A 27,247-nucleotide genomic window follows, 5' to 3' on the forward strand; every position below is an offset into this window, starting at 1 on the left:
GACTCTCGAGACATGTTTTAGTTTGTTTTTTGCAAGGTCGATGACTTGATCATGTCAGCTCATGTATCATCTCTCAATACCTCACAATCATTTATTTTTTAAACACTGAATATGGCTATGAAATGATGATAATCTAACAGCATGAGATTGTTCTTGCTAATGCAAGCATGAACACCAGTGTGACCATGTGCGGAGTTGCTCCAAAGAAACTAAATTTGTGTTTATATTTATGTTTATATGTTAATATGGTCATTTCCACTCAGGCCAATATATCAGCTGATGTCTGTTGGAGCCTCAAATCTGACATCTGCCTCCTAGTGAATGTACTGAATAACAGCAGCTACATACTGTATGTTTGCAGCCAAAGAAATCATTGAATTTGTGCATATTTTCAAGACTTTAAAAAACATGTCTTATTATTGAAGTTTAAAGGAATAGTTCACCCAAAAAAATGAAACTTCTGTCATTTATAGCACAATTGTTTATACACTTATTTATTTGCCAATTTGTAATTCTCCTGTAAATGTTTTTTTTTTTTTTTTTGTCTTTGTGTTGTCTCTGTTTACTGGAAGCTTATGTCACTAAAACAAATTCCTTGTATGCGCAAGCATACTTGGCAATAAAGCTCTTTCTGATTCTGATTCTGATTTACTCACCCTCATGTTGTTCCAAACCTGAGTTTAATTTTCTTCTGTTGAAAATATATTGTTGTTAACTAAACAGTTGCTGGTAGCCATTGACTTAGCCTACATGTATTTTTTTCCTAATATCGAAGTCATTGGCTATCAGCAATTCTTTAGTCGCCCATATTCTTCAAAATAATTTACTGATGACACATGATGACAAAATGTTAATTTCTGGGAGAACTATCGCTTTTACATATTAATCATTAGTTATTCAAGAGTGGAGCAATTTTCTGTAGTCCTCATTAGCCATGCATAATCATTATGTATCATATATGCTGGATTAAATTACTAGGAATAACTGCATACATGTATCTTACCTATATACCACATTTGCATGACATACTGTTTGATTAAGTGCTTTTAGTGCATCATTGTAAACGGTGGGCTGTTATTCTTTGTAGCTTGTCTGTATTTAAAGCTGCATGAGTCTATAAACTCTAGGAAGGCAAGAACGGTCTCTGTGCAGCATTGAGTTATCTTAATGACTGTCATGTGTCGGTCTGATGTTGTACACAAGACCGGGCGTTGTCTCATTACCAGCTCAGCCCTCTGGCCAGTGAGATGAACATAAAACTGTAAACAGGTCAGCTGATGCATGATGACCTTTTCCCTTTTCTGCTTATGAAGAAAGAAAAACAGAGAGGATTCAGGTAATTCTGGAAAAGACCGGTAATCATTAAAAGACAAATAGTGATATAGAAAACTAGAAATAGCAGAAATAAAGCAGTTGTGTCAAAAGTTATTCCAGATAGATAGATAGGTTTGCCCCATTGTATAGAATGGGAATACCAAATTTATAGTTTAGAATCATCATTGTACAAAGTTTGGCCAAAAATAGCCTGAAACCTAAAAACTGATTGGTGAATTAAAAAATAAAAATGGTTTTTGCCGATACATGCCTTTTCGTGTCTATTAAGTGTAGTTAAATAAAATTGTTTTTATATATATATATATATATATATATAACTTAGTCTTGGCGTCCTCTACAAAGGACATAGAATACAATTTCTTCAATGCTACAAAAAATGTAATGAAAAAAATAAACATTCACAACTTTTTTTCTAGTCTCTTCCCAGCGTGCCCTGTGACGGCAGCGCTCACTGCGCATGCGCGCACAATCATAAATATGCGCGCTGCCTAACAGACAGTCGACAGCAAATCAGGTAAGACGGTTCATTCAAACTATTATTCAATTTACTACATTTTCTGGAATCCGCGCATGTTTTAGCAATTCCTGTACTTGAAGTGCTGCTTTCAGGCTTTTAAACGGCGTGACATCAGCATGAGTGCCTTCAAACTGCCTGCACATTAGCTGCACGAGCTACTCACATTAGCTTAATCTGAAGCGTCGCTGGTTCATGTGCATTAAAGACACTGGTAATAGCACCGACCCCCCCCCCCCCCCCAGAACTGTCCGTCTGCTGCATGCATATTAATGTGCTGTGCCTGTTACGACACACTTCAGGCAGGTTTGGACCAGGGACGCGTGTGTGTCATAATGTTTATATCTATCATTGGCTGTGTTGTGTTTTTGTCCACATTAGAAGCATTAGAACAGCGCGTGCCCGTGCTGACGTGCATCATTATCAAAATACGCTGTGGTTACTACAATAAAAATTTTTTTTATGTTTTTACTATGTTTTTGACAGAATGCTTTTGGAAGCTTCATACGTATTTTAAAAGAAATCAAAAACTTATTTACTATGGTTTTACAGTGTCTGTGAGGGACTGTCGTCATACAGTTAATTATATTATCGTGTAATAATACGTGAACATTTGTGTAAAATATTTAGTTTCTGTTATTTATTTTTTCTTTTTCCCTATAGCACTGTACTGTTCGATGTATTATTTATTTGCATTCAGTTTTATTTTTTTATTTAAACACAATTTTATTTTTATTCAGTCAATTTTTAAATCAAATGTATTTTTGTTTATTTACATTTACATTTATTCATTTAGCTGACGCTTTATCCAAAGCGACTTACAGATGAGGACAGTGGAAGCAATCAAAAACAACAAAAAGAGCAATGATATAACAAGTGCTATAACAAGTCTCAGTTAGCTTAACACAGTACACGTAGCATGGGATTTTAAATAATATAATAAATAAAAAGAAAACAGATAAAATAAAAAAAGAATAGAGCAAGCTAGTTTTAGAGGTCTTTACACATACACACATACACACACACACACACACACACACACACACACACACACACACACATACAATTGCATGATTAATGAAAAGAAAATAGAATACAAAAAGATTAGAAAGGTAGTTAGATTTTTTTTTAAAGAATAGAATTAGAATAGTGAGTGTTAAAGTTAGAGGGTCAAATAAAGATGGAAGAGATGTGTTTTAAGCCGATTCTTGAAGATGGCTAAGGACTCAGCGGCTGGGATTGAGTTGGGGATGTCATTCCACCAGGAGGAACATTTAATTTAAAATTTAAAAAGAGCTGTTTTTGAAGGAGTTATGGTTGATGTGCCTAACTGTATGGTGAAATTATGATGAAATGATGGGTTTGCTGGAATCACAAGCAGTTCTGTCTTGGCAAGGTTGAGTTGAAGGTGATGTTCCATCATCCAGGAAGAAATGTCTGTTAGACAAGCTGAGATGCGAATAGCTACCGTCGGATCATCAGGATGGAATTAGAGGTAGAGTTGAGTGTCATCAGCATAGAAGTGGTATGAAAAGCCATGTTTCTGAATGACAGAACCTAATGATGCTAAAAGACAGACAAGAGAGGTGGTCTAAGAACTGAGCCCTGAGGCACCCCAGTAGTTAGATGTTGTGACTTGGACACCTCACCTCTCCAAGATACTTTGAAGGACCTATCTGATAGGTAAAACCACTGAAAAACCAAACAGAAGTGTGGTTCCTGAGATGCCTTTTGCCAGTAGGGTTGATAGGAGGATCTGGTGGATAACTGTGTCAAAAGCAGCGGACAGATCAAGCAGGATAAGTACTGAAGATTTGGATTCCGCTCTTGCCAGTCTTAGAGCTTCAACAACTGAGAGCAAGGCAGTCTCAGTTGAATGTCCACTTCTGAAGCCAGATTGGTTGCTGTCAAGGAGGTTGTTGTGTGTGAGAAATGTAGAGACTTGGTTGAACACAGCTCGTTCAAGTGTTTTTGCAATGAAAGGAAGAAGGGAAACTGGTCTGTAGTTCTCTAAAAGAGATGGGTTGAGGTTGGGTTTCTTAAGTAGTGGAGTTATACGTGCCTGTCTAAATGATGAGGGAAAAACACCAGTGTGGAGGGATGTGTAGTTTAATCTTGTTCTTCTTATAATGATATATTTTTTTGAACACTTTAACTCCAGAGAAAAGGTTGTGCACTGCGACCTTACATTTATTTAATTTTATCAAATATATTTACATATTATTTTATTTGAATCAATTTCTACATTTTTATTTGTTTAGTTTAATCTTATTTATTATTATTATTATTTAAAATTTTCTCTAAACATTAACATTGACTTTAGAGATAAGGTTCATGTCATTTTTGATAAAACAACTGACAGCAAAAAAATATTTTATTATAATAATATTAAAGATGCATGCCCTGGTTTAAATGGATTATAGCCCCTGACCTTTGACCTCTAGAGCACTGATTCTATTACCCTACATTCACAAATCCCATTGAGTATTTTTGCTTTGTCCTGATATTTTCGTGTTGTTGACGTCCGATGAGCTCGGACCTAAAATCAAGAGTACAGAGCTCACTCTTACAAATTGAAGAGGAAAACAGAGTCAGGAAAGCGGAGATTCCTGTTTTTGCCGGTTGAAATCTAATAAGTGTAATTGGGAAATTCTGATGAACTGATTCAGAAAGGCACGAATACACAGACAGACTTACACAAGACATGAAAGTGAATTGGATGTTATCCTTTTGAGGGTCTTTTTCATGTCCATATGTCTCTCTTTTTATATATTTTAATGACTTAATATTTTTTACACTTGTGTCTAACCTAGATTTTCTATCTTACCATATGGAAATTCTTTATAAAAATATAAATCGATGCCCTTTTTATGATTTGTGTGTGCGTTTCTTAGGGATGCACCAATTTAAAAAAGTTCAGGCAGATACTGATAGATGATAATTATTTTTATCTTATGGTGTTAGTACAATAATCTTTTTAAATTAAAATTACAAAATTCTATTTAAAGTATGCTTTGATATATGAGCATTTATTAAAGTATTTAAATTCAAATAATGACTTTTTTTACTTTTCTGCATCTTTGCTGGTTGAAATGTTATTTTTACTAATATGTGTGTGTATATATATATATATATAATTTTATTTTTATTTTTTTATATAACCTGCTGATATAAATGCTAATATTGGCTGATATTGATATTGCATTTATATTTTACATTCATGCATTCAGCAATGCTTTTATTTCCTTACAATGTATTCAATGGACACATTCTTTTAATGAGTTCCTGCATTCTTGGATATTAATATATTTAATCTCTTTCCTTCTCTCAACAGCTGGAGCAATATGACTGTCTAGTTTCTTTCTGTCCTTTCTTGTGCTGTTTGTCGCGTGAGGTCAGAGGTCATGGCTGCTGATTGTGGCGTGTTCGTGGACTGGTCTCAGATGGGTGATGTGAGTCGCGACGCGGCTCCCGGTAAGATCGAATATAAAGACTTAAAGGAGCTAAAGCAGCACGCCCGCTCGGGCCAGTGGGCCAAAAATCACAGCCAGCGCTCGGCCGTTTACCAGCAGCTGCTCAAAGTGCTCCCGTGTCGCACCGTCACACCGGACGCCGCGGTCTACCGCGATATCGTAGGCAGTTCTAACAGCAAGCGCATCTCATCCACTCACCAGCTGCCTGAGTTCGTGGACGGGGTGGCAGTGCCATGCTACAGTCTAAAGCCCGAATCTGTGGGGTCGGTGCATGCTGTTCTATCCTGCATCGCAGGGCAGTTCCCGGATATCTCGTATTGCCCGTCTTTACCAGCGGTGACTGCGCTGCTGCTGCACTGGAGTGCTGATGAAGCGCAGTGCTTCGAGAGCGTCAGCCGCATGCTGGCCTGCAACGAACCCGGGCGCCGTTTATTAGATCAGACTTTCCTCGCATATCAATCGGCCAGCATGACCTTCGGCGACCTCGTGCATAAATACTGCCCGGCCGCGCATAAGCTGATGGTGGCCACTGCGACAGACGTCCTGGAGGTTTACTCCGACTGGCAGCGATGGGTTTTGGGCGACCTGCCTTTTAGCTTCGCTGCGCGTGTGATGGATGTTTACTTGGTGGAGGGGTATAAGGTCCTTTACCGTGTGGCACTGGCGATATTGAAGTTCTACCGCAAGCAGCGCAGCGCTGCAACAAGCTCGGCTTTAACCAAACAGGACTCGGTGGCAGTCAGGATCGATATCCAGGCGTTCGTGCAGAACATCGGGAAAAGTGTGACTCCAGACAAGCTGCTGGAAAAGGCCTTTTCCATCCGTCTGTTCAGCCGGAAAGAGATCACACTGCTGCAGCTGGCCAATGAGAAATCACTCCAGCAGAAAGGCATCACCGTCAAACAGAAGAGGTATTGATGACTATTACTACTATTCTACTCCTCACTCTTATACTGTACTGATTGATTGTTATTTATTTAAATCAAATGTGATTTATTTTGGTTTTTATTTATTTTTCATTATTTAATTTATTTTTGTGTGTGTATTTAATTCAAATTAAATTTATTTTGTTTTTTATTCAAATGCTTTTTTATTTTGTTTTCATTTGATTTATGTATTTAAAGGGTTAGTTCACCCGGATAGCAAAATTATGTAATTAATAACTTACCCTCATGTTGTTTCAAACCCGTAAGACCTCCGTTTATCTTTGGAACACAGTTTAAGATATTTTAGATTTAGTCCGAGAGCTCTCAGTCCCTCCATTGAAGCTGTGTGTACGGTCTACTGTCCATGTCCAGAAAGGTAAGAAAAACATCATCAAAGTAGTCCATGTGACATCAGAGGGTCAGTTAGAATTTGTTGAAAAATAGCAAAAACTACGACTTTATTCAGCATTGTCTTCTCTTCCGTGTCTGTTGTGAGAGAGTTCAAAACAAAGCAGTTTGTGATATCCGATTCGCGAACAAATCATTCGATGTAACCGGATCTTCTTGAACCAGTTCACCAAATCGAACTGAATCGTTTTAAATGGTTCGCATCTCCAATACGCATTAATCCGCAAATGACTTAAGCTGTTAACTTTTTTAATGTGTCTGACACTCCCTCTGAGTTAAAACAAACCAATATCCCGGAGTAATTCATTTACTCAAACAGTACACTGACTGAACTGCTGTGAAGAGAGAACTGAAGATGAACACCGAGCCGAGCCAGATAACCAACAAAACATTGACTCGTTCTCAAGTCAATTTGACTTTCATAGCTCATTCTCTTATTTATTAATTTTACCAACCCTAGACTTTTAAAAGGCTTGGTAATATGTGATGAGGTCATGTGACATCACTAGCATGCTACTGTTTGAAATGCTTATAGTATTTAGTATACACTACACTAGGATGCTAATAATTAACACATTACAAAGAAGTCATTATTTCTGAGGCATTTATGGCATTGTCTGTTCATCTTAAACTAAGTATTTATGTCTATTCACTTTTCTGGGTGTTATTCCCTCATTTAGTTTGCATTGTCACAGTTTACTTTTCTTTCTTCTTTTTATTTCCATTTCTGCTGCTCTCTACTTTCTGTGCTGTTCTTTAGCTCTATCAAAAGGTGGGTATCTCATCTCTCATCATAATCATCATCATCATCCTCACTTTGTTTTTCAGACTATTTCTGAGCCATTTATTTCTGTTGATGCACAGTGAAATATGCATTATTGTCATGCATTTTCCTTTCTTTATCTCTTTAGACAAAATGTCCAGTTAGCAGTGAATGCTGATAATTTCAGCTCGGAAATCGTCAGCGCGAAAGAGATCAGAGACATCTGGTCGTGGATCCCGGAGCGTTTCGCTTTATGTCAGCCGCAGCTTCTCTTCACCACATCTACACACGGCTGCAGCCTCAACAGGTACGCACGCACGCACACAGATACGAATGCACACACACACGCACGCATATACGCATACACACACGTACGCATGCACACGCACGCAGATACGCATGCACACGCACACACGCACGCAGATACGCACGCACATGCACGCACACGCACGCAGATACGCATGCTCACATGCACGCACGCAGATACGCATGCTCACATGCACGCACGCAGATACGCACGCACACACGCACGCAGATACGCACGCACACGCACGCACGCAGATACGCACGAATGCACGCACACGCACACAGATACTCATGCACGCACGCACGCAGATACGCATGCACACACGCACGCAGATACGCATGCACACACGCACGCAGATACGCATGCACACACGCACGCACGCACACACGCACGCAGATACGCACGCAGATACGCATGCACACACGCGCACGCAGATACGCGCGCACACAGATACGCACACACACGCATGCAAACACACACACACACGCACGCATGCACACACACGCATACAAACACACACACGCATACACACATGCATATGCACGCACACACACACGAACACACACGCATGCACACGAACACACACGCATGCACACATACACACGTGTACACACACACACACACACACACACATGCATATGCACGCACACACACACAAACACACACGCATGCACACGTACACACACACACACACACACACATGGCTGCAGCCTAAACAGGTGCACGCACGCACACACACACACACACACACACACATAAACACATACACACACACATGGCTGCAGCCTCAACAGGTGCAAACATGCATACACACACACACACACATAAGCATACGCACACACACACATAAACACATACACACACACACACACACACGGCTGCAGCTTCAACAGGTGCTGCATTAGATTACTGTGATATCAAAGCAAGTGGCATTTATTTTAAAGAAAGTCTTTATGCACAAGTAAATGCTTCAAGAAGTCATCGTGAGTAATCGTTAATATTCAGTTGAAGTGAGCTTGTTTTAAATATGGTTTGTGTTGTTTAATTCAGGTTTTATTCTCATTGTGAGGGATATGAGCCGACACTGATGCTCATCAGGACTACAGACGGAGAGGTACCTGAACCCTGTCTCTCGCTCGCGTTCTCTCTCCTTCTGTCATTCTGTTGGGTAGATATGTTGAGATTTACATTAGTTTGTTTAGCTCAAATGCAGGTGTTTTATGCAGACGCTTCTTCTGAGAAGGAAATCTTTGTTAGACTGAAGGTGGTTTAATTTATGCATGTTTAAGGAGGGGGAAAAATCTATTTGAAACTAAATTAGTAAATTAATGCACTTCTATCCGTTTGTATGCAACAATCCTTAAATATAGAAGCGCTAATAGAGTCAGTTCAGGTCAATCCAGAAGCCTAATTTAATTATTTAGCATTTTTCATGGGTTTATAGGGCCCTATGAAATACATTTAATTATATATATTTAAAAAAAATGTGCTTTAATTTTTCTTTTCATCTTTCTAGACTGCATAAAAAATGTTAGTAATCAAAAAGAGTGTTCTAAAATCATGAAACTAAAAAATATAATTTTTAGGGCACTCTGAAATGCATATCATTTATTTTTCTATTTTGTTTTCCATTTTTATTTTTCTAGACTCCATTTTAATTAATTAAATTTAGTAATTAAAAAGTGTCTGATTAATTGAATTCATAATTGAATAATTTATTTAGAATAAAATGTTAAATGTAAAATGTTTATCTAATAATACTTGATATGTAATATGTTTTTTTTTCCCAGAAATTCAGTGTTTTGTGGTCATAGAAAGTTGAATCAATCTTTTAATCAAATGAAAATTAAACTATTTAAAAATTAAAATTAAATTATTTTCGGTGCTGTGGTTAAAATTAACACATGGAAGAAAAATTGCGGATTGATCCATAAAAATTATTTTTATTGTTAGCAGTAGTATTAGTGTTACCTTGAGACACTGTACTGTACAATAGTAATATATTTCTGTCACAATTTCCTCAATTAAAACCAGACTTTTATTTTGGCGAGCTGTCATGAAGGCATTTGAGTTTTATTTATTTATATATATATATATATATATATATTAGTCATTCTTGCATATTATATAGGATTGATAGTAAGCAAACTTGGATGCACGGAAGTTGTTCAAGATCTCAGTCAATGTGTGACTGACGCGCCTCTCATCCAATCATATTCCAGGTGTGTGGAGCCTTCCTGTCCACTGATTGGGAGGAGCGGAAGAGGGGCGGGAACAAGTCCAGCTTCTTTGGCACCGGAGAGTGTTTCGTCTTCAGAGTATGTTCTTCTCATGACATTTATTTGCAAATAATAATAATAAATAACATAGGTGAATAATAATAATAATATAGGACATAAGTAATCAATTTAAGGTATTGAGAGTCAAATCCTTAATCTTGAATAATTGTTTACATTTATGATCCACTAGGGGGCGCTATTTTCTTGAGTATTATCCATCATCGTCTCATCCTGTTATACTCTCAGAAGAAAGTTTTAGAGCTCTTTGGTCAAGATATAATTCTTAGAATTGCTTTGTAGGATTATTAAGGACACAGATTAATCATAGACTTACTGTAAAGTTAAAGAGCTATAAAATCATAAAATGTGGATAGCAGCTCAGATGACTTGATTTTGGAAGAAAAGTGTTTTTATTTTAAGCGATTAAATTTAAATATAATTATACATACAGTGTAAGGGATTAAAAGGTGCATATATATATGAATTAGGGCTGAAACGATTCCTCGAGTAACTCGATTACAAAAAATGATCGACGCAAATTCCTCTGCCTCGAAGCCTCTTTTAATTTATTTTAAATCTCACATCAGGTTCTTTCGCAATTATTTTTTTTATGTGACAACGCGTTTACGTCACCCACAAAGCGGAAGGAGACACATGCGCTGCGTCCGAAACACAGACAGTAAAAGATGCAGAAAACGCGGAGGGAATCGCAGATTCCAGTCATTAAAACGGAATTTACAGTTTAACGCGGAATGGCACGGAATTTGCCAAATTTTGAATGAATTAATCAAATATAGGTCATTGCATTTACATCAAATCATGATATAGACTAATATCTGTAAATATTAAGCTGGAAGAGTCTATTTAAATATGAATCCTGCATCTTCTGCGTCTCTGTTAAGGAATGGAGCAGAAGCGCGTCTTCATTCATTAAACACAGGGAAGCGCGCTTGACGCTCCGGTGATTTCAGCGTCTGCTGTCTCACTAAATAAGACGTGAACACATGAACAACATCTCCAGAACTGCTCTGACAGTCACTTCATGAGCATTTGAGCGTTTGATTTGAGTAAAACTAGCGTCACATCACATACACAGAACTGTAAAGGTACGTCAACCCGTCAAAATAAAAGTCCGGTTAAAGACTATTGTTCAGCAGAATGTACATAGCCTACTACTAAAAAAAAAATCAAACATTATTTTTTTTTTTAAGGTTTAATCACACAACATTTCTTCCATGTTTTATTTTTAATAGTAAATCCCCTTTGTTTACCAAAAAGTTAAGTTTGCTTAATTTTCAATAATTAAAAGATAAATTAAATTAATATTTTATGTGTTCAATGTTTAATGTGCATCTCAGAAAATGCTTTATTTAAAACCCCAACTGAATGGCACTTAAATGCACTTAATTCATCTGTCAACTTTCTTGTCATTGTTCACAGTTCAAGTACAGACAGAGAAACAATGGGTAATAATTAAATGTTCATTTTTTGATGTATGCATTACATTCTATGCATTTAAAAAAATAAAAAAAATGTTTTTTCTAAAAAAGGAAACTTAGTTGTTAATTATAAGAGACCCAGGAGTCTTATTTTCTCTTGCATAATTAATATTGCACTTTAATTAAGCAAAAACACATTTTATCCGATTGCTCGATTAATTGATGGAATTTCTGGTAGAATACTCGATGACTAAAATATTCGATAGCTACAGCCCTAATATGAATAGAAAGTAAATATAAATAGAAATAGAAATATTTATTTGTAAATATATTTATAAATGTACATGTTTATATAAACAAAAATGATATATGTATATATAATTTAATAATAAATGTAGTAATTATTATAATAACATTTTTATATAAATAAATGCACAAATGTTTACATAAATGAATATATGCATATATTTATTTGTAAATATATTTATAAATTTGTTTATATTAACAAAAATATAAAAATATATAATGTAATATATAATACATTTTTATTTAAATGCACACATTTACATGAATTAATATATGCATATTAATTATAATGTAAGAATCAATACAATTATAATAATAATAATTATTATTATTGTATATAATAACATATATATTATTATAAATAATAACTAAATAAATTATTATTTATTATAAACAAATAAATAAAATGGAGTACTTTTTTTTTTCTATAATTTTAATGAAACAAGGTTATTGTGTAAATCTCCTACCGTAAATATATCAAAACTTAATTTTTGATTAGTAATATGCATTGCTAAGAATTCATCTGAACAACTTTAATTGTTGTACGTTCTCTGTATTTAGATTTTTTTGCACCCTCAGATTCCAGATTTTAAAATAGTTGCATCTCAGACTAATATTGTCTGATCCTAACAAACCAGACATCAATGGAAAGCTGATAAATGCTGTGTGTTTGTTTCAGATGAAGCCGGAGATGGAGCGTTATGAGTGGGTGGTTATCAAACACCCGGAGCTGGTGAACACGGCTCAGTCCGCAGACAATGAACAGAACAGTGCCAATAACAACGATGATGCAGCTCAGTCTCTAGAGGAGCCCACAGCAGATGCGTCTCAGCTGTCGCCCTTCCTGTCCACACGACACTTCAACCTCAACTCAACCAACACCTCCATGTTCATGGCGGGAAACGTCGACTCCATCATTATCGGTGAGTGAGATGCTCATTTCACACACATCTGATTCTTTTAGTACTTTTTTCTCTTCACGTGAAATCAAACACCAGGGATATATTTTTTTACACAGATAATAAAAGGTGCATTGAAATATTCACATTCAAAAAAGATAATAATTACAATATGCTCAATGTAATTCTGTTGCTGATGTAAAATTAACCAGCAAAATGAATTAATGTGCTTTATATTTGACAATCAGGTTTCTTAAAAACACTGTCATTAGAGTTTTATACGAGGGTGTTGTTTTATATTTTAATTGCATGTCTAAATTAGACTTCATTAGCAAAATAAACATTTAAAAAAAGAAGTTTTTCCACGTGGCCCATTTTATATGCATATTATATTGCAATACAACAAAAATCTTATATTAGTGGGAATTATATAAATATATATATATATATATATATATATATATATATATATATATATATATATATCTGCTTAATAATATTGCATATATATTTGAGTGCATGCATGCAAAATAAGTGCATAACTTGTTTTTTAACTTGATCCAATTAAAAATAAATAACTTGTTTATTTTTCATTGGCTCAGGTTAAAAATAAAGAGGTGAATCATTACTCAATGTTTTTAATTGGATGAAAGAACCATTTTTTCAGTGAACCAAGGCTAATTAAATTTCAACTAGGGCTATGAACTTATATCTGAGTTAGTCAAGATGTTTCTTTGGTGTAGTACAGAAAGGAAGACGTTAGATTTGATCCTGCTGAATCTCTGTAATGGGATGCATGGTGTTGTTTGTGAAGGAGGTGGTGAAGGTAATGCTCTGTACATCGACTCGGAGCTGAACCACGGCCGAACCGAGCGCTGCCTGACCTTCGACAACCCACCGCTGTGTGCCGAGAGCTTCCAGATCGCTCTTCTGGAGGTGTGGGGCTTCAGAGACGCCATGGCTTCATAAGAGCAGCTCTCCACGACTGCAGATGCTGACAGATGCTGTGGCTGTAAGATCCACTGTGTTGTGACCGACCTAAACTCCTGTGAAGATGTCATGTTTATTGTGTATATTTATCGATTTAAAACGTATCTCGAGGTTTATTTTGATTGTTTTCATATCGGCGGAAAGCTGTTCTGATTCAGGAAATGAAGTTTAGTATTGAAGGATTCTGTCAGTTTCATCAAAACCGCATTTTGCATTTTCTGCAGTAATGATTAAATATCTACAAGAAATGAGGATAATTTCATGTTAAATCAAAACCATATTTATCGACGTGATTCCAGCAAGGTGTTAGAAATCCGTCACTGTCTTTTCTGGTGCGAAACACACCGATATATCACTGTTTTCTAATTACAGTCACAAGAAAGTGGTGAGGGTCATCAAAATGTTTTATTTTTTTATACAAAATATACTTTGTTTATTTTCGTTTTGGGATGAAATATGACCCCTGGCGTTCCTCATGATTTACCCAGCCGCGAGTCATCGAGGTTTCTCTGTTCTCTCTGGAAGCCTTGTTTCTACCACTGCATACAAAATAATTAAAAAAAGCTTATTCTGACTTTTATCTCACAGTTGAATGATATAAACTCACAATTGTGTTTAATGTCAGAATTGCAAGATAAAAACTCCAAGAAAATTTTTATTTGAAAAAAATAAAATAAAATTCAGAATGGAGAGTTTGTCTCAGAATTGTGAGTTTGCATCTCACAATTGAGAGTTTTTATCATACAATTCGGAGAATAAATGTTAGAATTGTAAGAAAAAGTCACAAATAATTTAATTTCTTTGGTTCAGTGGCAGAAATTCCATAGTTCTTCCATAGTTCTTCTATGCAGCTTTGTGCCAACTGGGAAAAATATATTTTCCAGGTTCTCACAGAGGATGGGAAAACACGAGCTCTTCATAAACCTCCAGTGGAAACAGAAACAGTTCTGGGGCATTTAGCGACTTTCAATGGCATTCCAGTGTTCTTTTAAATCAGAAATCAACATCCTGTCATCACTGACTCATTGTCTTCTCGTTGTTCCAAACTACGTATATGACTTTCTTTCTATAGTGGGACACAGAGAGATTTTGCAGTGAAAGTTGAGTGGTCAGAGCTATCAAGCTGCTAAATGAACAAAAAAAACACAATTAAAGTTAGATTTAAACAAAATAATAATAATGAAAAAAAATCCTGAATTTTTTTTTTTTTTTTTTTTTTGTGCATAATAAAGTCATCTTGTCTTGGAACAACATTTTCTACATGTTAAATGCACTGTATCTTAATTTAAATTGAATGATTTTGATCATATGATCATATCACTCCGTCCAAATCCTAAAAAAAAAAACATGCATAAATGCAAAAAAAGTTTTTATTTTGCTAAACATTAACGTTTAATGTATGCAGATTGAATTGCGATGTAAAATGCACTAGAGATCCAGCTTCTTGTTAATCATTCAACGCTATTTGCTTGAATTATATAATCGGCACTATTTTAAGTGGGAAGTATTATTTTTTATGAGTTATCTTTTTCCTTTGCACTTATTGAACGTATTTTAAGTTGGCGAATGTTAGTAGCTCATCTATGAATTAATGTCAGTAATATATTGTTTGATTTCAGTTTCTACATATCAGTAAGGATATCGTCAGCTGATTTGTGTCATATCTTTGAATTGGAGATTCAGTGATCAGAACTGATTGTTGTGATGAAGAAGAAAAACTGAACAAGGTGTCATTAAAACGTTTTTTTGTCGTTGTTGTCTTTTGTATCTTTTTTATTCACATTATTTGATGTTTTTGTATTTTATGCAACACAGTCGTTATATAGCTTTAAAAGTGAATAGTGAATATGCAATTTCTTTAGCTGTATTTTAAAATGTGTTATTGGATATAAATAGATTTGAGTGCAGTATTTATATCCAATGAATTGCATTCAGAAATGACCAGCAATACTGTCCCTGTGAATGCAAATTATATTTTCACATCTTTCTTCTGATCTCATTATATATTGACCTTATTATGCAGATTCTCCCTTCGGCTAAATGAGAGCAGACTAATTGATCTTCCATCATGTGTCCTGAACAACATGTGTTCACCAGGCATGCAGAAACTGACACCTGAAATAAGTATGGCATAATTATATTAGATATGATGCAATGTGATACAGATATGGTTTGAAATATTTAATATATTAAGTAAAAAAATGAATAAAATCTATATTCTACACTCTTGATAGATTATAATTGCAAACAGTACTCCGTTACTGATTCCAAATTAAATAACAAAAATTTGAATTAGTAATATAATCCATTATATATTTTATTGAATTTATGTTCCATTCGTTATTTAAAAAATAAAATGCATTAAAAAAAATTATTATTTAAACCATATTACATTATAAAGGTTTCCGCATTGGGTATAAATGAAGTGAAAGGGGTTAATCGTGATTTTAATGAAAATAAAATAATTAGCCGGTTTAAACCATAAAACTTCCAAAGAAATAATACACAGTTAAATGATCTCCAGAGCGATAATTCAATAAAATATAAATGAGTGTGTCCATCAGGGTAAATATTGAGAAAATACTTCTTGACAATTACAAGGATTTGTACTCTGATTACATTATCCAGATTACATGTAATTAGTTACTACCAGGCTCCTTCAATGAGCTCATTTATTATGTGACCGTTCTATTTAAATTCACGCTGACAGATGGCGGTAGGCGTGGCCTGCGGTTGACGTCACTGCCCGAATGACCTTCATCTGGGGAATCCTCATCCACTGCATCACACTGCGTTGGTGACATAACATCACTTTATTATAAAGAAGCGTTATTATTAACAGCACAAGACATCAGAGGGTCGTGATCTAGAAGTCGAAAACCGTTAAATGTACCAAAATGATCTTTCTTGATGAAAGAAATATCTTAAAATGTGTCGCCTGCGATGTGAATAGTAAACCAACGCCCTTTCAAAGAGCAACATATAATAGATCTATAATAAGAGATATATAATAAAAATATAATTTGTGAAATTATTTAGTAGTGTTACACATTCGAATCATACTGACAATACTGCTGTAGTCGTTTAATTGCAAATACGTTCCATAATTTATAAAACCTTAATACGGGGGTTTTCGAAAACACGCTATTTGTGTTGTTTAATGTAGAAAAACCCGTGCTTTATTACCATTGAGACGTGGAAAGGTTTCCCCTGTCAGTATGAAATTATTTAAATAAATTGAAATTCGCGGAATCATTTTAAGAGCATAATATACTCACACCTAGATTATAAACGAACGGTTTTTATTCTAAGGATTTGAACGTCTTTAGTTTTAAAGGGAAAGCCCGCAGCGGAGCGAACCATCAGTTTTACTAATAGGGGAGACCACAAAACCTTTAAATCCCTGTCTGCATTGTACCCGGATGCTTTCTATTTGATGATTTTATAACGCTATTTCACATTCCTTCTCGGACTCTATTTGGAAAAGTATACCGGCTCATTCCTCTATTTCCTCGTTCTCTCAACCCCTCCGGGAATCTGATGGTATTTTCCTCGCGGTGTGTCAGGTGACGTTATCAGCCATTTTCTACCGCAGATTCATCCTTCAGGATCCGTTAGGAGCAGCTTCTGTCATTCCGTTTGGGGTTAAATCCGTTGTTCTCTGCCAAACCGTTTCCCCTCAGAGCCCGATACCCGTCAGTTTGTACGCTCCTGCCCGTGTCCAGCAGCATCAGTTAGGTATTACAGGGGTTTTGAGGTAAAATTAGAGGAATAATGTCGTCGGGAAGCCCTGAATACTCGTCGTTCTTCGCAGTGATGGGCGCCTCAGCAGCGATGGTCTTCAGCGGTAAATTTTATTTTAAAATATATTTATTTAACATAATAATTTTAATTACATAATTATTTGATCTCGATTGTAATAAAAATCTCTGTTGGTCACAATATTCTTTATATCTGAGACAATATCGTTAAATTATTTTTTTAATGTTATTAATCATCACCATCAGATTTGACATCAGAAATGATGTCTGCATCATTATAATCCAATCCTGTCACTGCTGTTGCATTGCTCCTGGTGTCGTATGAAATATTATTAAACACGTTCTTATCATAAATATGATACATTTCATATTAGTTCAAATCTGCCTTCACATAATGATTTCTGTATGATCGTAATCCATGCATGTCCTATTTGAGAAATTGCTTATAAAATGCATTTATTGTCAGATATTGATATACTATTGTACTTATATATATATATATATATATATACACATACATACACACACACACACACACACACACACATATATATATATATATATATATATATATATATATATATATATATATATTTGGGTAAATTTAAAGATCATAGTTTTATTTTATTTATTTATTTTGCAGGGCAAGGGATTATTTACAAGGTTAACTGTTTTTTTCCCCACATGCATTGATCCTCACTCAAGTTTGATTGGTTTCAAAAGTTGTGCATTAGATAATTATATTAAGTTATGTTAAGTTGTTCTGATGTGTATTAGGTTGCATCATATCATCCATCACAAAAGACGACGAAGTAGTCTGAAACAAAGAAAAAAAAGATCTCTGGTGGATTTAGAAAATTCCTATATAATGCATTTTTAATAATTTAAACAGAGAAACAACAGCGGTAGTTCTCTCTCATCCACGCGTTTGTGAGTAAACCGATGACTGGTTTCATGAGCTGCAGATGATTTATTATATATATATTTGAGGGATTCTTCTGATTTAGATGTGAAATGCAGAATAAAGCTGGCAACCACTCAGTTTCTGTTCAACGTTAAAATGAACCTGAATGTACTTTACTTCATATAATTCATATTCTAGCTCTTAAGGCTGGTTTGCATCAAGGATTATAATTCACCTGTTATGATAGTTAATGAGCCCACACCAACAGACAATAACATTATTATACCAAGCAAAAACACTTGGATGGATTCTGATTGGTCGTCTGTGTTTTTATTGTTTATCATCTGAGAAAAATATATATTTTTAGTTTCTCTGTGCTGTAAAACTTATCTACACTAATATATTTCATTCTTGACCTTTATTGTACACAGCTAATACATTATTTCTTCATAAATTGCTCCGCTTCTCAAACAATTATTTGTTTCAGGTGACATCATCAGGGCCTCTTATTTTTCTAAGCCCCTCCCCTTTTATCATCTGAGTCATGTGGCTCCACCCCTTCCATGATCCAATTAATTGTGGGTGGTTAAAACAAGCTCCGCCCTACATATTTAATCCTGTTGTTTCCATAAATATGTCACACTGTAAAGTAAAATGCGTTTTATGTTTTGTAAGGTTTTTATTTAGCTTTTTTAAATAATGTTCTGGATCTTATTTTTTGTTTTTATAGCTCAAATATACACTTAAAAGTGTCCTTACAGTGTATGACTCAAAAAAAAAAAAAAAAAATATATATATATATATTTTTTTTTCACTATGGATGCATTACTGTAACCTTGATTCATTTAATTTCTTTTTTTTTTTTTTTTAACTGAAAGATGAGTTGCATTTTGTCACAAATGCCGTCGTTAGATCTTAACTTGTAATGAACCCAACACATTTCTTCATACTGGCCAGGAGTGGGGGAATTAGATGCTGATCCAGACAGTAAGTCTGAATGAACGGATGCATTTGATCTCAGATGTTCCTTCCTCACAGAGGAAGTGAGTTATTCAGTGAATCTCTGTCATTCAGGCTCATCTGATCTGATCAACGCTGGGTTTACGTGTGGAAGAAGTGATGTTGTGACTAACTGTGTCTTTGGTAGAGCTGAAGCTAATTTGGGATGTTAGTCTTTGATCTGACTTGGCATCGTGTCCGGGTTTAGTCGGTGCAGTCCTGTGCTTCTTTGTAAGTCTCTCTCAAAAAGATTCATGTATATGATTAATAAAGCAGGTAAGTATAGCAGAATGCAGTTGTTGCAGGAACGCTATCTTCAGGACTAGTAGGGATGGATTATCTATAGGTAGAGATATAGAGCCCTATGATTTCCTCGATGCAGAAACGCATACGGAATCAAGGTTTAACGTCACAGAATTTGTCCAATTTTGAATGAATTAATCAAAAGTTGGTCATTGCACTTACATCAAATCGCGACATGGACTAATATCTATAAATATTAAGCTGGAAAAGTCTATTTAAATATGAATCCTGCATAGGGGTGGGCAATATTGATCAAAATGTATATCTCGATATTGTTTTTTCAATATCTCAATATTCAGACGGTAATTTTGCAATCCTTAAAAGAAATGTGTGCAAATTGGCAAAGAAGGTGCAGTTGGTCTTTTGACTTGCTGCATTTTACCTTTAATTGTATGGAATTACTAGTACATAAAGATGAGACATTATTGATTTAAACATGAACCAAGTTACTGTACTAAATATTTATTTTAATACAAGAACAGTGCTTTTTCAGTACAATATATGGACGTAATAAATTAACTTTGTGCTTTGCAAACAGTACTCTATTAGTAATAGACTAACAACAACGTGACTACCTCTTTAAAAAAAAGTTGTTTTGCAAAATGTAAACATTCGAACACAACACAATATAACATTTTCTGCACATCAAATTAATATAAAAGATGAGGATGACAAAAGGAACAAAATAAATAACACAGACACTGCTCTGCAGTACGACTCCGAGGTTCTGCTGGAGCACCGGTCGGAGGTCGTGGCGTAATAGGCAGGAGCGCCCCCAAGGGGTGGCCAGGGGTGGCCACGGCCACCATTGAATAAACTCTGGTCACCCCTGTGGCCACCCCTAGGATGATTTTCAGTGTGTAACCTACTATAAATTTAAATGCAGAATGTAAATTCGTAATAGTTTAAGAAGTGGGGGAAAAATAAATAAAAATGCAGCACATGCTGCAGCCACCAAAAAAGATTGCAGATTGGCAGCACCGGAGTAGTGCCCCCCGCCCTCGCCCTCCCCCGTCAAAACAAATCACAGAGTGTGCACATACGTCTAGATGGTCTAGACTGGTTCGCATACGCATTTGTAAAGCGTTCTTTCACTGGAAATTTAGAATTATCACATTTTCAAGATTTGGGGCAGAAAATTTATAGATCTATATAGTTTATATAATTTCATATAGTTATTATCACACGAAGAGTTACATTTTTCTCTAAAAGTCAGCATAATTACAAGTGTGACATTGCTTTTATACAACAGTTCAAACTAAAATAATTCCAAACACAGCCACAGTTTTGCGTCTCTGAGCAACATGACAGTGATTCGTTCCTGAATAAATCAACCGTTTAAATGATTCAGTTCAATCGCAATGACTCACTTATTAACAGTGACTCACTTCCACCACTGCTGGTTTTAATTTCACATTTACGGTCCTTTCTTATTTTTTAAATAATTTCGAACATCAGTTTTCAATGTTTTATTTTTACAATATCAGAACATTATTTATTCATTTATAACTGCAGGCTAAAGTTACCATGTCCCACAGAGCTGCATTAAACAGTGTGTAAAAACATCTCAATGGCACTTCAGATGCAGCTTCTGTTTTCTCTGCATTGCAAAGATCATTTTTGTTGATACTGATTGCATTTGCTTGGTTACAGCCCAAATGCAAGTATTTGACCTAAAAGATGGTGCACACTTCTAGAAAAAATGGCGTAAAGGTAAAAATAAAAAATTCAAGAGTCATCTGTCAGCACAATTAGAAATAAGATATCAGCACAATCAAAGTGACATTATTGTCTATTTATCGTTATCGATGAAATCCCTGAAATACCAGGGATACCTTTTTTTTTTTCAATATTGGAAACTTAATTATTTTCTCTTTATTTTGGTGTGCCACCCCAAGATTTACTGTGGCCTCATCTGGCCACCCCTGTTAAAATTTTCTGGGGGCGCCACTGGTAATAGGTGACCTTCTGCAATTTATGGGACAGCGTTTGTCGACAAGACTTGAACAGTTTTGGTAGAGCTGTTTCACTGAAATATCCCCTTGAAGGCAGATTATATCTGGGATCTAAAGTCTGTAACATTTCTTGAAACCCATCCTTCTCGACTGATTGAATTGGCAACATAGACCTTGCAATCCAGAGTTTGTAATCGTTTTCCACTTTTCGCTTTTTTTGTCATATAGTGTTTTCTTTGTGAATGTTTCTGCCAAGGTCTGTTGTGTCTGTTCTTTTTTAGTACCGTGCTTCACTCCGCATCACAGAAATCATAATGATTTAACCTTAAATTATAAAAGGGACATAGCTGTATCTGCACGGGATGATGATGTTCTGAATAGGTAAACATGTTTGATGCGTTTCCTCGTTTGCAGCCGCTTTCCGACCACAGTTTTTGCAAACTGTGTCTACCCTCGAGGACAAATAAGCATTCGTCTGTTCTATATAAAAAGTATTTCCATACTAGTGCCCGTTTGAACTCATATTTCGACGTGGGATAGAGATTAGAGATAACAGACTCTGTCTCTGATGTTGTCTCCGCTGTACGTGTGGGTGGATCAAGAGTTGTCAGCGCTGTCCTGTGATTTATCACTAAAGTAGCTTACAATCTCAAAACTTATTATAGCATATTTTTCTACTTTTGAAGGAACTAGGATATATACAACCCACAGCTTCACAATAATATAGAGACGGTATGACTAATTTACACACGCAATCACTCGTACTGGTACTGTGCTAATTTATCTTTATCTGATCTTTATTTTATATCTCTTACACCGACCAGTTATCTGTAAGAAATGTTATGAACATAGATAAAATAACTGCTGATAGTGAGCGATGATGTCAGATCGCTCTTTCAGTAGGAAAAAATATCTCACCTTTAATAGTCAATCATATTTACAGTACAAACCTTGTCAGTGAACTATGAGGGCAAAACAGAAACAAAATAATCGTTCATTAATCATAATCGAGGTAAAATGTTCAATTAATCGAGGTTTTGATTTTAGGCCATAATCGTCCAGATGCCAATTAACTAATACAGGTAACTACTAATGAACCTAATTTTAAAAAGTGTTACCCAATATCTATATAAATGATATTTCATTGTTATGATTATTTTAATTTGTACTACTTAAACTGATTTTGCCATTAAAATAGCTTTGTAGTTGCTGCTGAAATGGCATGAAATTAATAAAAGCACCAACATCTTTCTCTGCAAAAACTCTTCAAGGAAAGTTAATTATTTTGATGTTTTTGAACTGTTAATCCCCCGTGAAAGCTGGAAATCAGATTCTTTTACCTGACATTGTGTGTGTGTGTGTGTGTGTGTGTGTTGTTCTCCGAGCAGGTCACCACACACACACACACTCTGTGTTACTGGCTGGTTTGGGTGGTTCTGTGCTGCAGTAGTAGTTGTAATCGTGGTTAATGCAGCAGGGTTACCCTTTAATCCCGGAAACTAAAATAAGACTAAGATTCTTGGCTGAAGGAGCTGTAATGTGCAGCAGTGTGTTAACCGTGAGCAGAATTAACAACTCTACACACTTCAATGTGTTTCCAAAGATGTAAAATACAGAGGATTCATGCTGGGAGAAATAAATAAATAAATAAAATTAATACAGCCCTTCTAATTAGGTTAAGTTACTTGGTTTGAAGTTGAAGTTGTATTTACACTGTTTTATGGTTGCTTTTTGATCTCAGGTTTAGTAGCTTTCTGTTTTGTGACATCTGGAGTTCATTTTATACTCCAAATGATTCATTTATACTCCGACACTATTCACTGATTGTTACAGTCATTGTGTGTGGTGTACGAAGGTCTCTGTGTTCAGTTGGTTAATATTCATACAGATTGGACAAATTATCTTTAAAGGATTAAAATCTGTCTATCAGCTTACTTACAGATTGTATTTAATTCAATACTTAAGTTTTACTTAAAATATACGTGGGCAAACCTTGCAAAAGAAAGAAAATTGAAGTGAATATTACATATTGTTTTTTTTCCCCAATGCATTTAATAACTGTTATTTAAAAGCACACTTTTTTTTTTTTTTTTAAATAAGCACTATTTAAGTAAAATTTACCAATAAAGAGTCCATCAGATTTACTGGGAATTCCCAACTTAAACATATCTATTTAAAGCTACTAATAATTATGTTTAGATTTTTATTTGTCAAAGTTTTGTAAATTAACTAGCCTTTTCTGTGTGAGAATTGTTTCCAAGCTTTTTACAAAGTGAATCCTACTCCACAAATAGTTTATTTTCATTTAATTTATTCTGATGTGCTAGAATAACTAAAAACCAAAATACAAAAGACAAAAACACAACAAAATTACTAAAACTTAATGTAGAATACATAAAAATAAAGAACAATGTAATCTCAATGAACATAAAATAAGACACCCATCTACCAGTGCTTCAATTATTATATTTTCTCCGTGGTTCATTGCTTTTGTCAGTATTATTGGGAGTAACTTCCTTAGTAAAAATATTAAGTGTTATTGCTGTTTGATGTAGTGGAATCTTCACTATTACTATTTTTCATTAAGTTTTTTTGAAGGAACTAATCCTGAGTATAACATTTTAGTTGAAAAGAGTTGTTGTTGCTGTTATTCTTCTAAGTTGTCAGATTTATGATTTTCATCTTGGACAAAACATGCAACGTGCAAACAACTCTTAGCATTGCAGTATGTGATCGAAATGCCATAGCATTCAATTTTTTCCACTGGCAGTCTGTTCAGAAGTGTAAAACTCCAGCTTACTCATGTTTGCCCTTTTGGTTTCACTACTGAACACTGCAGAAACATTGCAGGAGACGTGAATCATGCTGTTTCTGCAGAGTTGAGAAATTATGCAATTTTACACATCATCCAATATACACCTGATCACTTTCTTATTGAAATTCTGTATGATATTGGTAATGATTTTTCCATCATTTAGAGCTGGACTGAGGGGATAGATACAGCGCTGTTTGAGTGCAGTTTCATTGGGAAGTCAAATAATGTGACCTTCATGTTTACACTGTTTTGTAGTAATTCTAAAGGAAAGTGTGCATGAAGAGTAAGCGGTGTGTGTGTGTGCAGCACTGGGCGCGGCGTATGGCACGGCGAAGAGCGGCACGGGGATCGCTGCCATGTCTGTGATGCGTCCCGAGCTGATCATGAAGTCCATCATTCCTGTGGTCATGGCGGGAATCATCGCTATATACGGACTGGTGGTGGCCGTCCTCATTGCCAACAGCATCTCAGACAAGATCACTCTGTACAAGTGAGTTACAGATCAGCACTTCTGTTCAACTCGGATTCAGATCAGGGTTATTATAGAAAACTGAAAGAAAAACAAACTAAAAAAACCTTCAACATTTTTGTTACCTCAGATTAAATAAACGGTGACGGTGTGTATATATATATATATATATTTAAATATTTATTTTATTTTTTAGTTTTTTCAGCTAGTTGCCAAAGGAACTTTTCACACTTTCATTTAGTTGAACTAGATGTCCTGAAATAAACTAAAATTGAAATAAAATTAATAAAAACTATATAGAGATACTAAAAAAAAATTTAATAAATACAACAAAATTACTTAAATTGTACTAAAGTTAACATTGAAAATAAAACCAATTCATAATATCATTAAATATCCTATAATATTATCTTACTAAAATAACACATATTCATGTTATTATATTATATATTATAGTTTGTGCAATACCAACATTTCTGTTGTTGATTCCAGTAGTATTATTGCAGTTTTTATCTGTATTGCTTATATTATTATTATTATTTTTTTTTTTCAAAACATTCATACATTTCTTTAGAAGTGTATATATTATTAATTTATTTATGCTTTTAAATTATTTATTTTTAATGAATTTATTTTAATATAAATGTATTTCAAATTAAATTTAAATTTGGTTATCTTATACACCATATACATATATATATATATATATAGCACTGATTTACTGTAGATATATTTCATTCTCTAAAATATTTTCCATTTTAAAAAGTTAAATACTAGAATTTTGACTTTTTTTTTATTATTAATTCATTCATGTAGTTATTTCTTTGTCTAACTGTCTGATTGCTGTGTGTGTGGCAGGAGTTTCTTGCATCTGGGCGCAGGTCTGAGTGTAGGTCTGAGTGGGCTTGCGGCCGGGTTTGCCATCGGCATCGTGGGAGACGCAGGCGTCCGTGGCACCGCTCAGCAGCCTCGCCTCTTCGTCGGCATGATCCTCATCCTGATCTTCGCTGAAGTCCTGGGTCTCTACGGCCTCATCGTAGCCCTGATCCTCTCAACCAAATAAACTGGCAGTCAGCATGCTGCGCTGCCGGACCACACATGGAACAAAACGTGACAAGAGAGGAAAAAGAAATAAATCGGTACCTTAAACTAAAATGAAATTAGATGAATTGAGAGGTGAGGAGATCAATCTTACTCATTACAACAGGCTCTGCGTTTGGTTTTATCTCTGAAAGTGTACAGTCGTCTCGGTTTTGATTTCTTGTAAATGCGGTATATAGTGATTTCGTCCTGTGTCTGTGAAGAAAAAATATCTATATCTATAATAATAATGCTGTAATAGATCTCATTCTCTGTTTGTTTCCATCGATCTGTTTTCTTTGTGTTAAAGCGGGAACGCCGCTGGTTCCCGTCACGTGATTTGGGAGTTTTATACAGATTTCCACATTGGTGTCAAGAAGTGTTTGTGAAGTGGCGAACCTGTACGTGGAATGAAATCCTTTTGGTTTACGTCCATTTATGTTTTCCGTTGATTTTATTTTTTAATTTATTGAGAATATGGTTCATGGAAATGTACTTGAAGCTCCACAGATGCTTTGAATTGATATTTATATAAACATAAATATATATATATATATATATATATGAGAATAGAGCTGCACTGGTTCTGGTTTGCTGGCGAGTGCAGATGTTTGGGAGTATTTCAGCTCGATGTGTGTATTTCTGGTTGTTATCTGTGATGTTTGGTTGTATTAAAGGTGTGCGTGTGCCCCTCGATGGGTCTCACAAGTGTAATTTCCACATGTGTGTGTTCCTTGTGCTTCTTCATCATCAGACGCGTGCTTGCCTTCAATCTCAACCTTGAAAATAATTCTCCATTTTTAAGAGTAAATTGCTTGATTGTTCACAATCCATTACATGGTCTCATTTACTAGCAATTATGTGGATTATTTCTAATTACACAATTCTTGTCATCACAACACTTGCATACACATGGATTTGGCTCTAATGCAATGGTTCTCAGTCTTTTCGATATTTTCTCAAGTATTCCTGAAAAAACCTGCTTTTTTTAAACTTTGTTTTTACAGAATCTGGGTTTAAAATAATGACACTTATATTAAACCATTCATTTTGGGATTCAGGTTGTAGTTATTGAGGGGGGTAAATATATTTTAATAGATCTAGTATTTATAAGGTACTCCAGAGTTTGTTTTTTATGTACTTGTAGTTATTTGAAGAATTTGAAATTCTATTAAAAATCAAAATTACAAAAGACAAAAACCTATAAAGATACTAAGTATTTGTTAGAATGGCATTGGAAATAGTGGAACAGGCCAAATGTCTTCCTTACTTTTAAACTGGGGGACAAAAAGGACACCATTCCTTGTATATTTGTTTTTTAT

General features: G+C 35.0%; 2 protein-coding genes across 3 annotated transcripts; both read left to right on the top strand.

Annotated features, from left to right (window-relative positions):
* The first annotated feature begins 1,740 nt into the window (after positions 1 to 1,740).
* LOC132124362 (TBC1 domain family member 24-like) lies at positions 1,741 to 13,666 on the top strand. Of its 2 annotated transcripts, none has more exons than XM_059535378.1 (7): positions 1,741 to 1,849; positions 5,184 to 6,233; positions 7,568 to 7,726; positions 8,777 to 8,840; positions 9,949 to 10,044; positions 12,430 to 12,673; positions 13,464 to 13,666. In XM_059535378.1, exons 2-7 carry the CDS (start codon positions 5,254 to 5,256, stop codon positions 13,616 to 13,618), a joined length of 1,698 nt encoding a protein of 565 aa, XP_059391361.1. In that variant the 5' UTR covers positions 1,741 to 1,849; positions 5,184 to 5,253; the 3' UTR covers positions 13,619 to 13,666. The 2 variants fall into 2 exon arrangements, with proteins under 2 accessions (XP_059391361.1, XP_059391360.1); XM_059535377.1 differs by lacking the exon at positions 1,741 to 1,849 and adding an exon at positions 2,221 to 2,287.
* Positions 13,667 to 17,221: 3,555 nt separating this feature from the next.
* Positions 17,222 to 26,645, top strand: LOC132124379 (V-type proton ATPase 16 kDa proteolipid subunit c). Its single transcript, XM_059535402.1, has 3 exons — positions 17,222 to 17,486; positions 24,683 to 24,866; positions 25,704 to 26,645. The coding sequence occupies exons 1-3, from the start codon at positions 17,414 to 17,416 to the stop codon at positions 25,906 to 25,908; spliced, it is 462 nt and encodes a 153-aa protein (XP_059391385.1). The 5' UTR covers positions 17,222 to 17,413; the 3' UTR covers positions 25,909 to 26,645.
* The last annotated feature ends 602 nt before the right edge of the window (positions 26,646 to 27,247 follow it).

This window comes from Carassius carassius, chromosome 42, assembly GCF_963082965.1.
Source record: "Carassius carassius chromosome 42, fCarCar2.1, whole genome shotgun sequence".
Taxonomy (NCBI): Eukaryota; Metazoa; Chordata; class Actinopteri; order Cypriniformes; family Cyprinidae; genus Carassius; species Carassius carassius.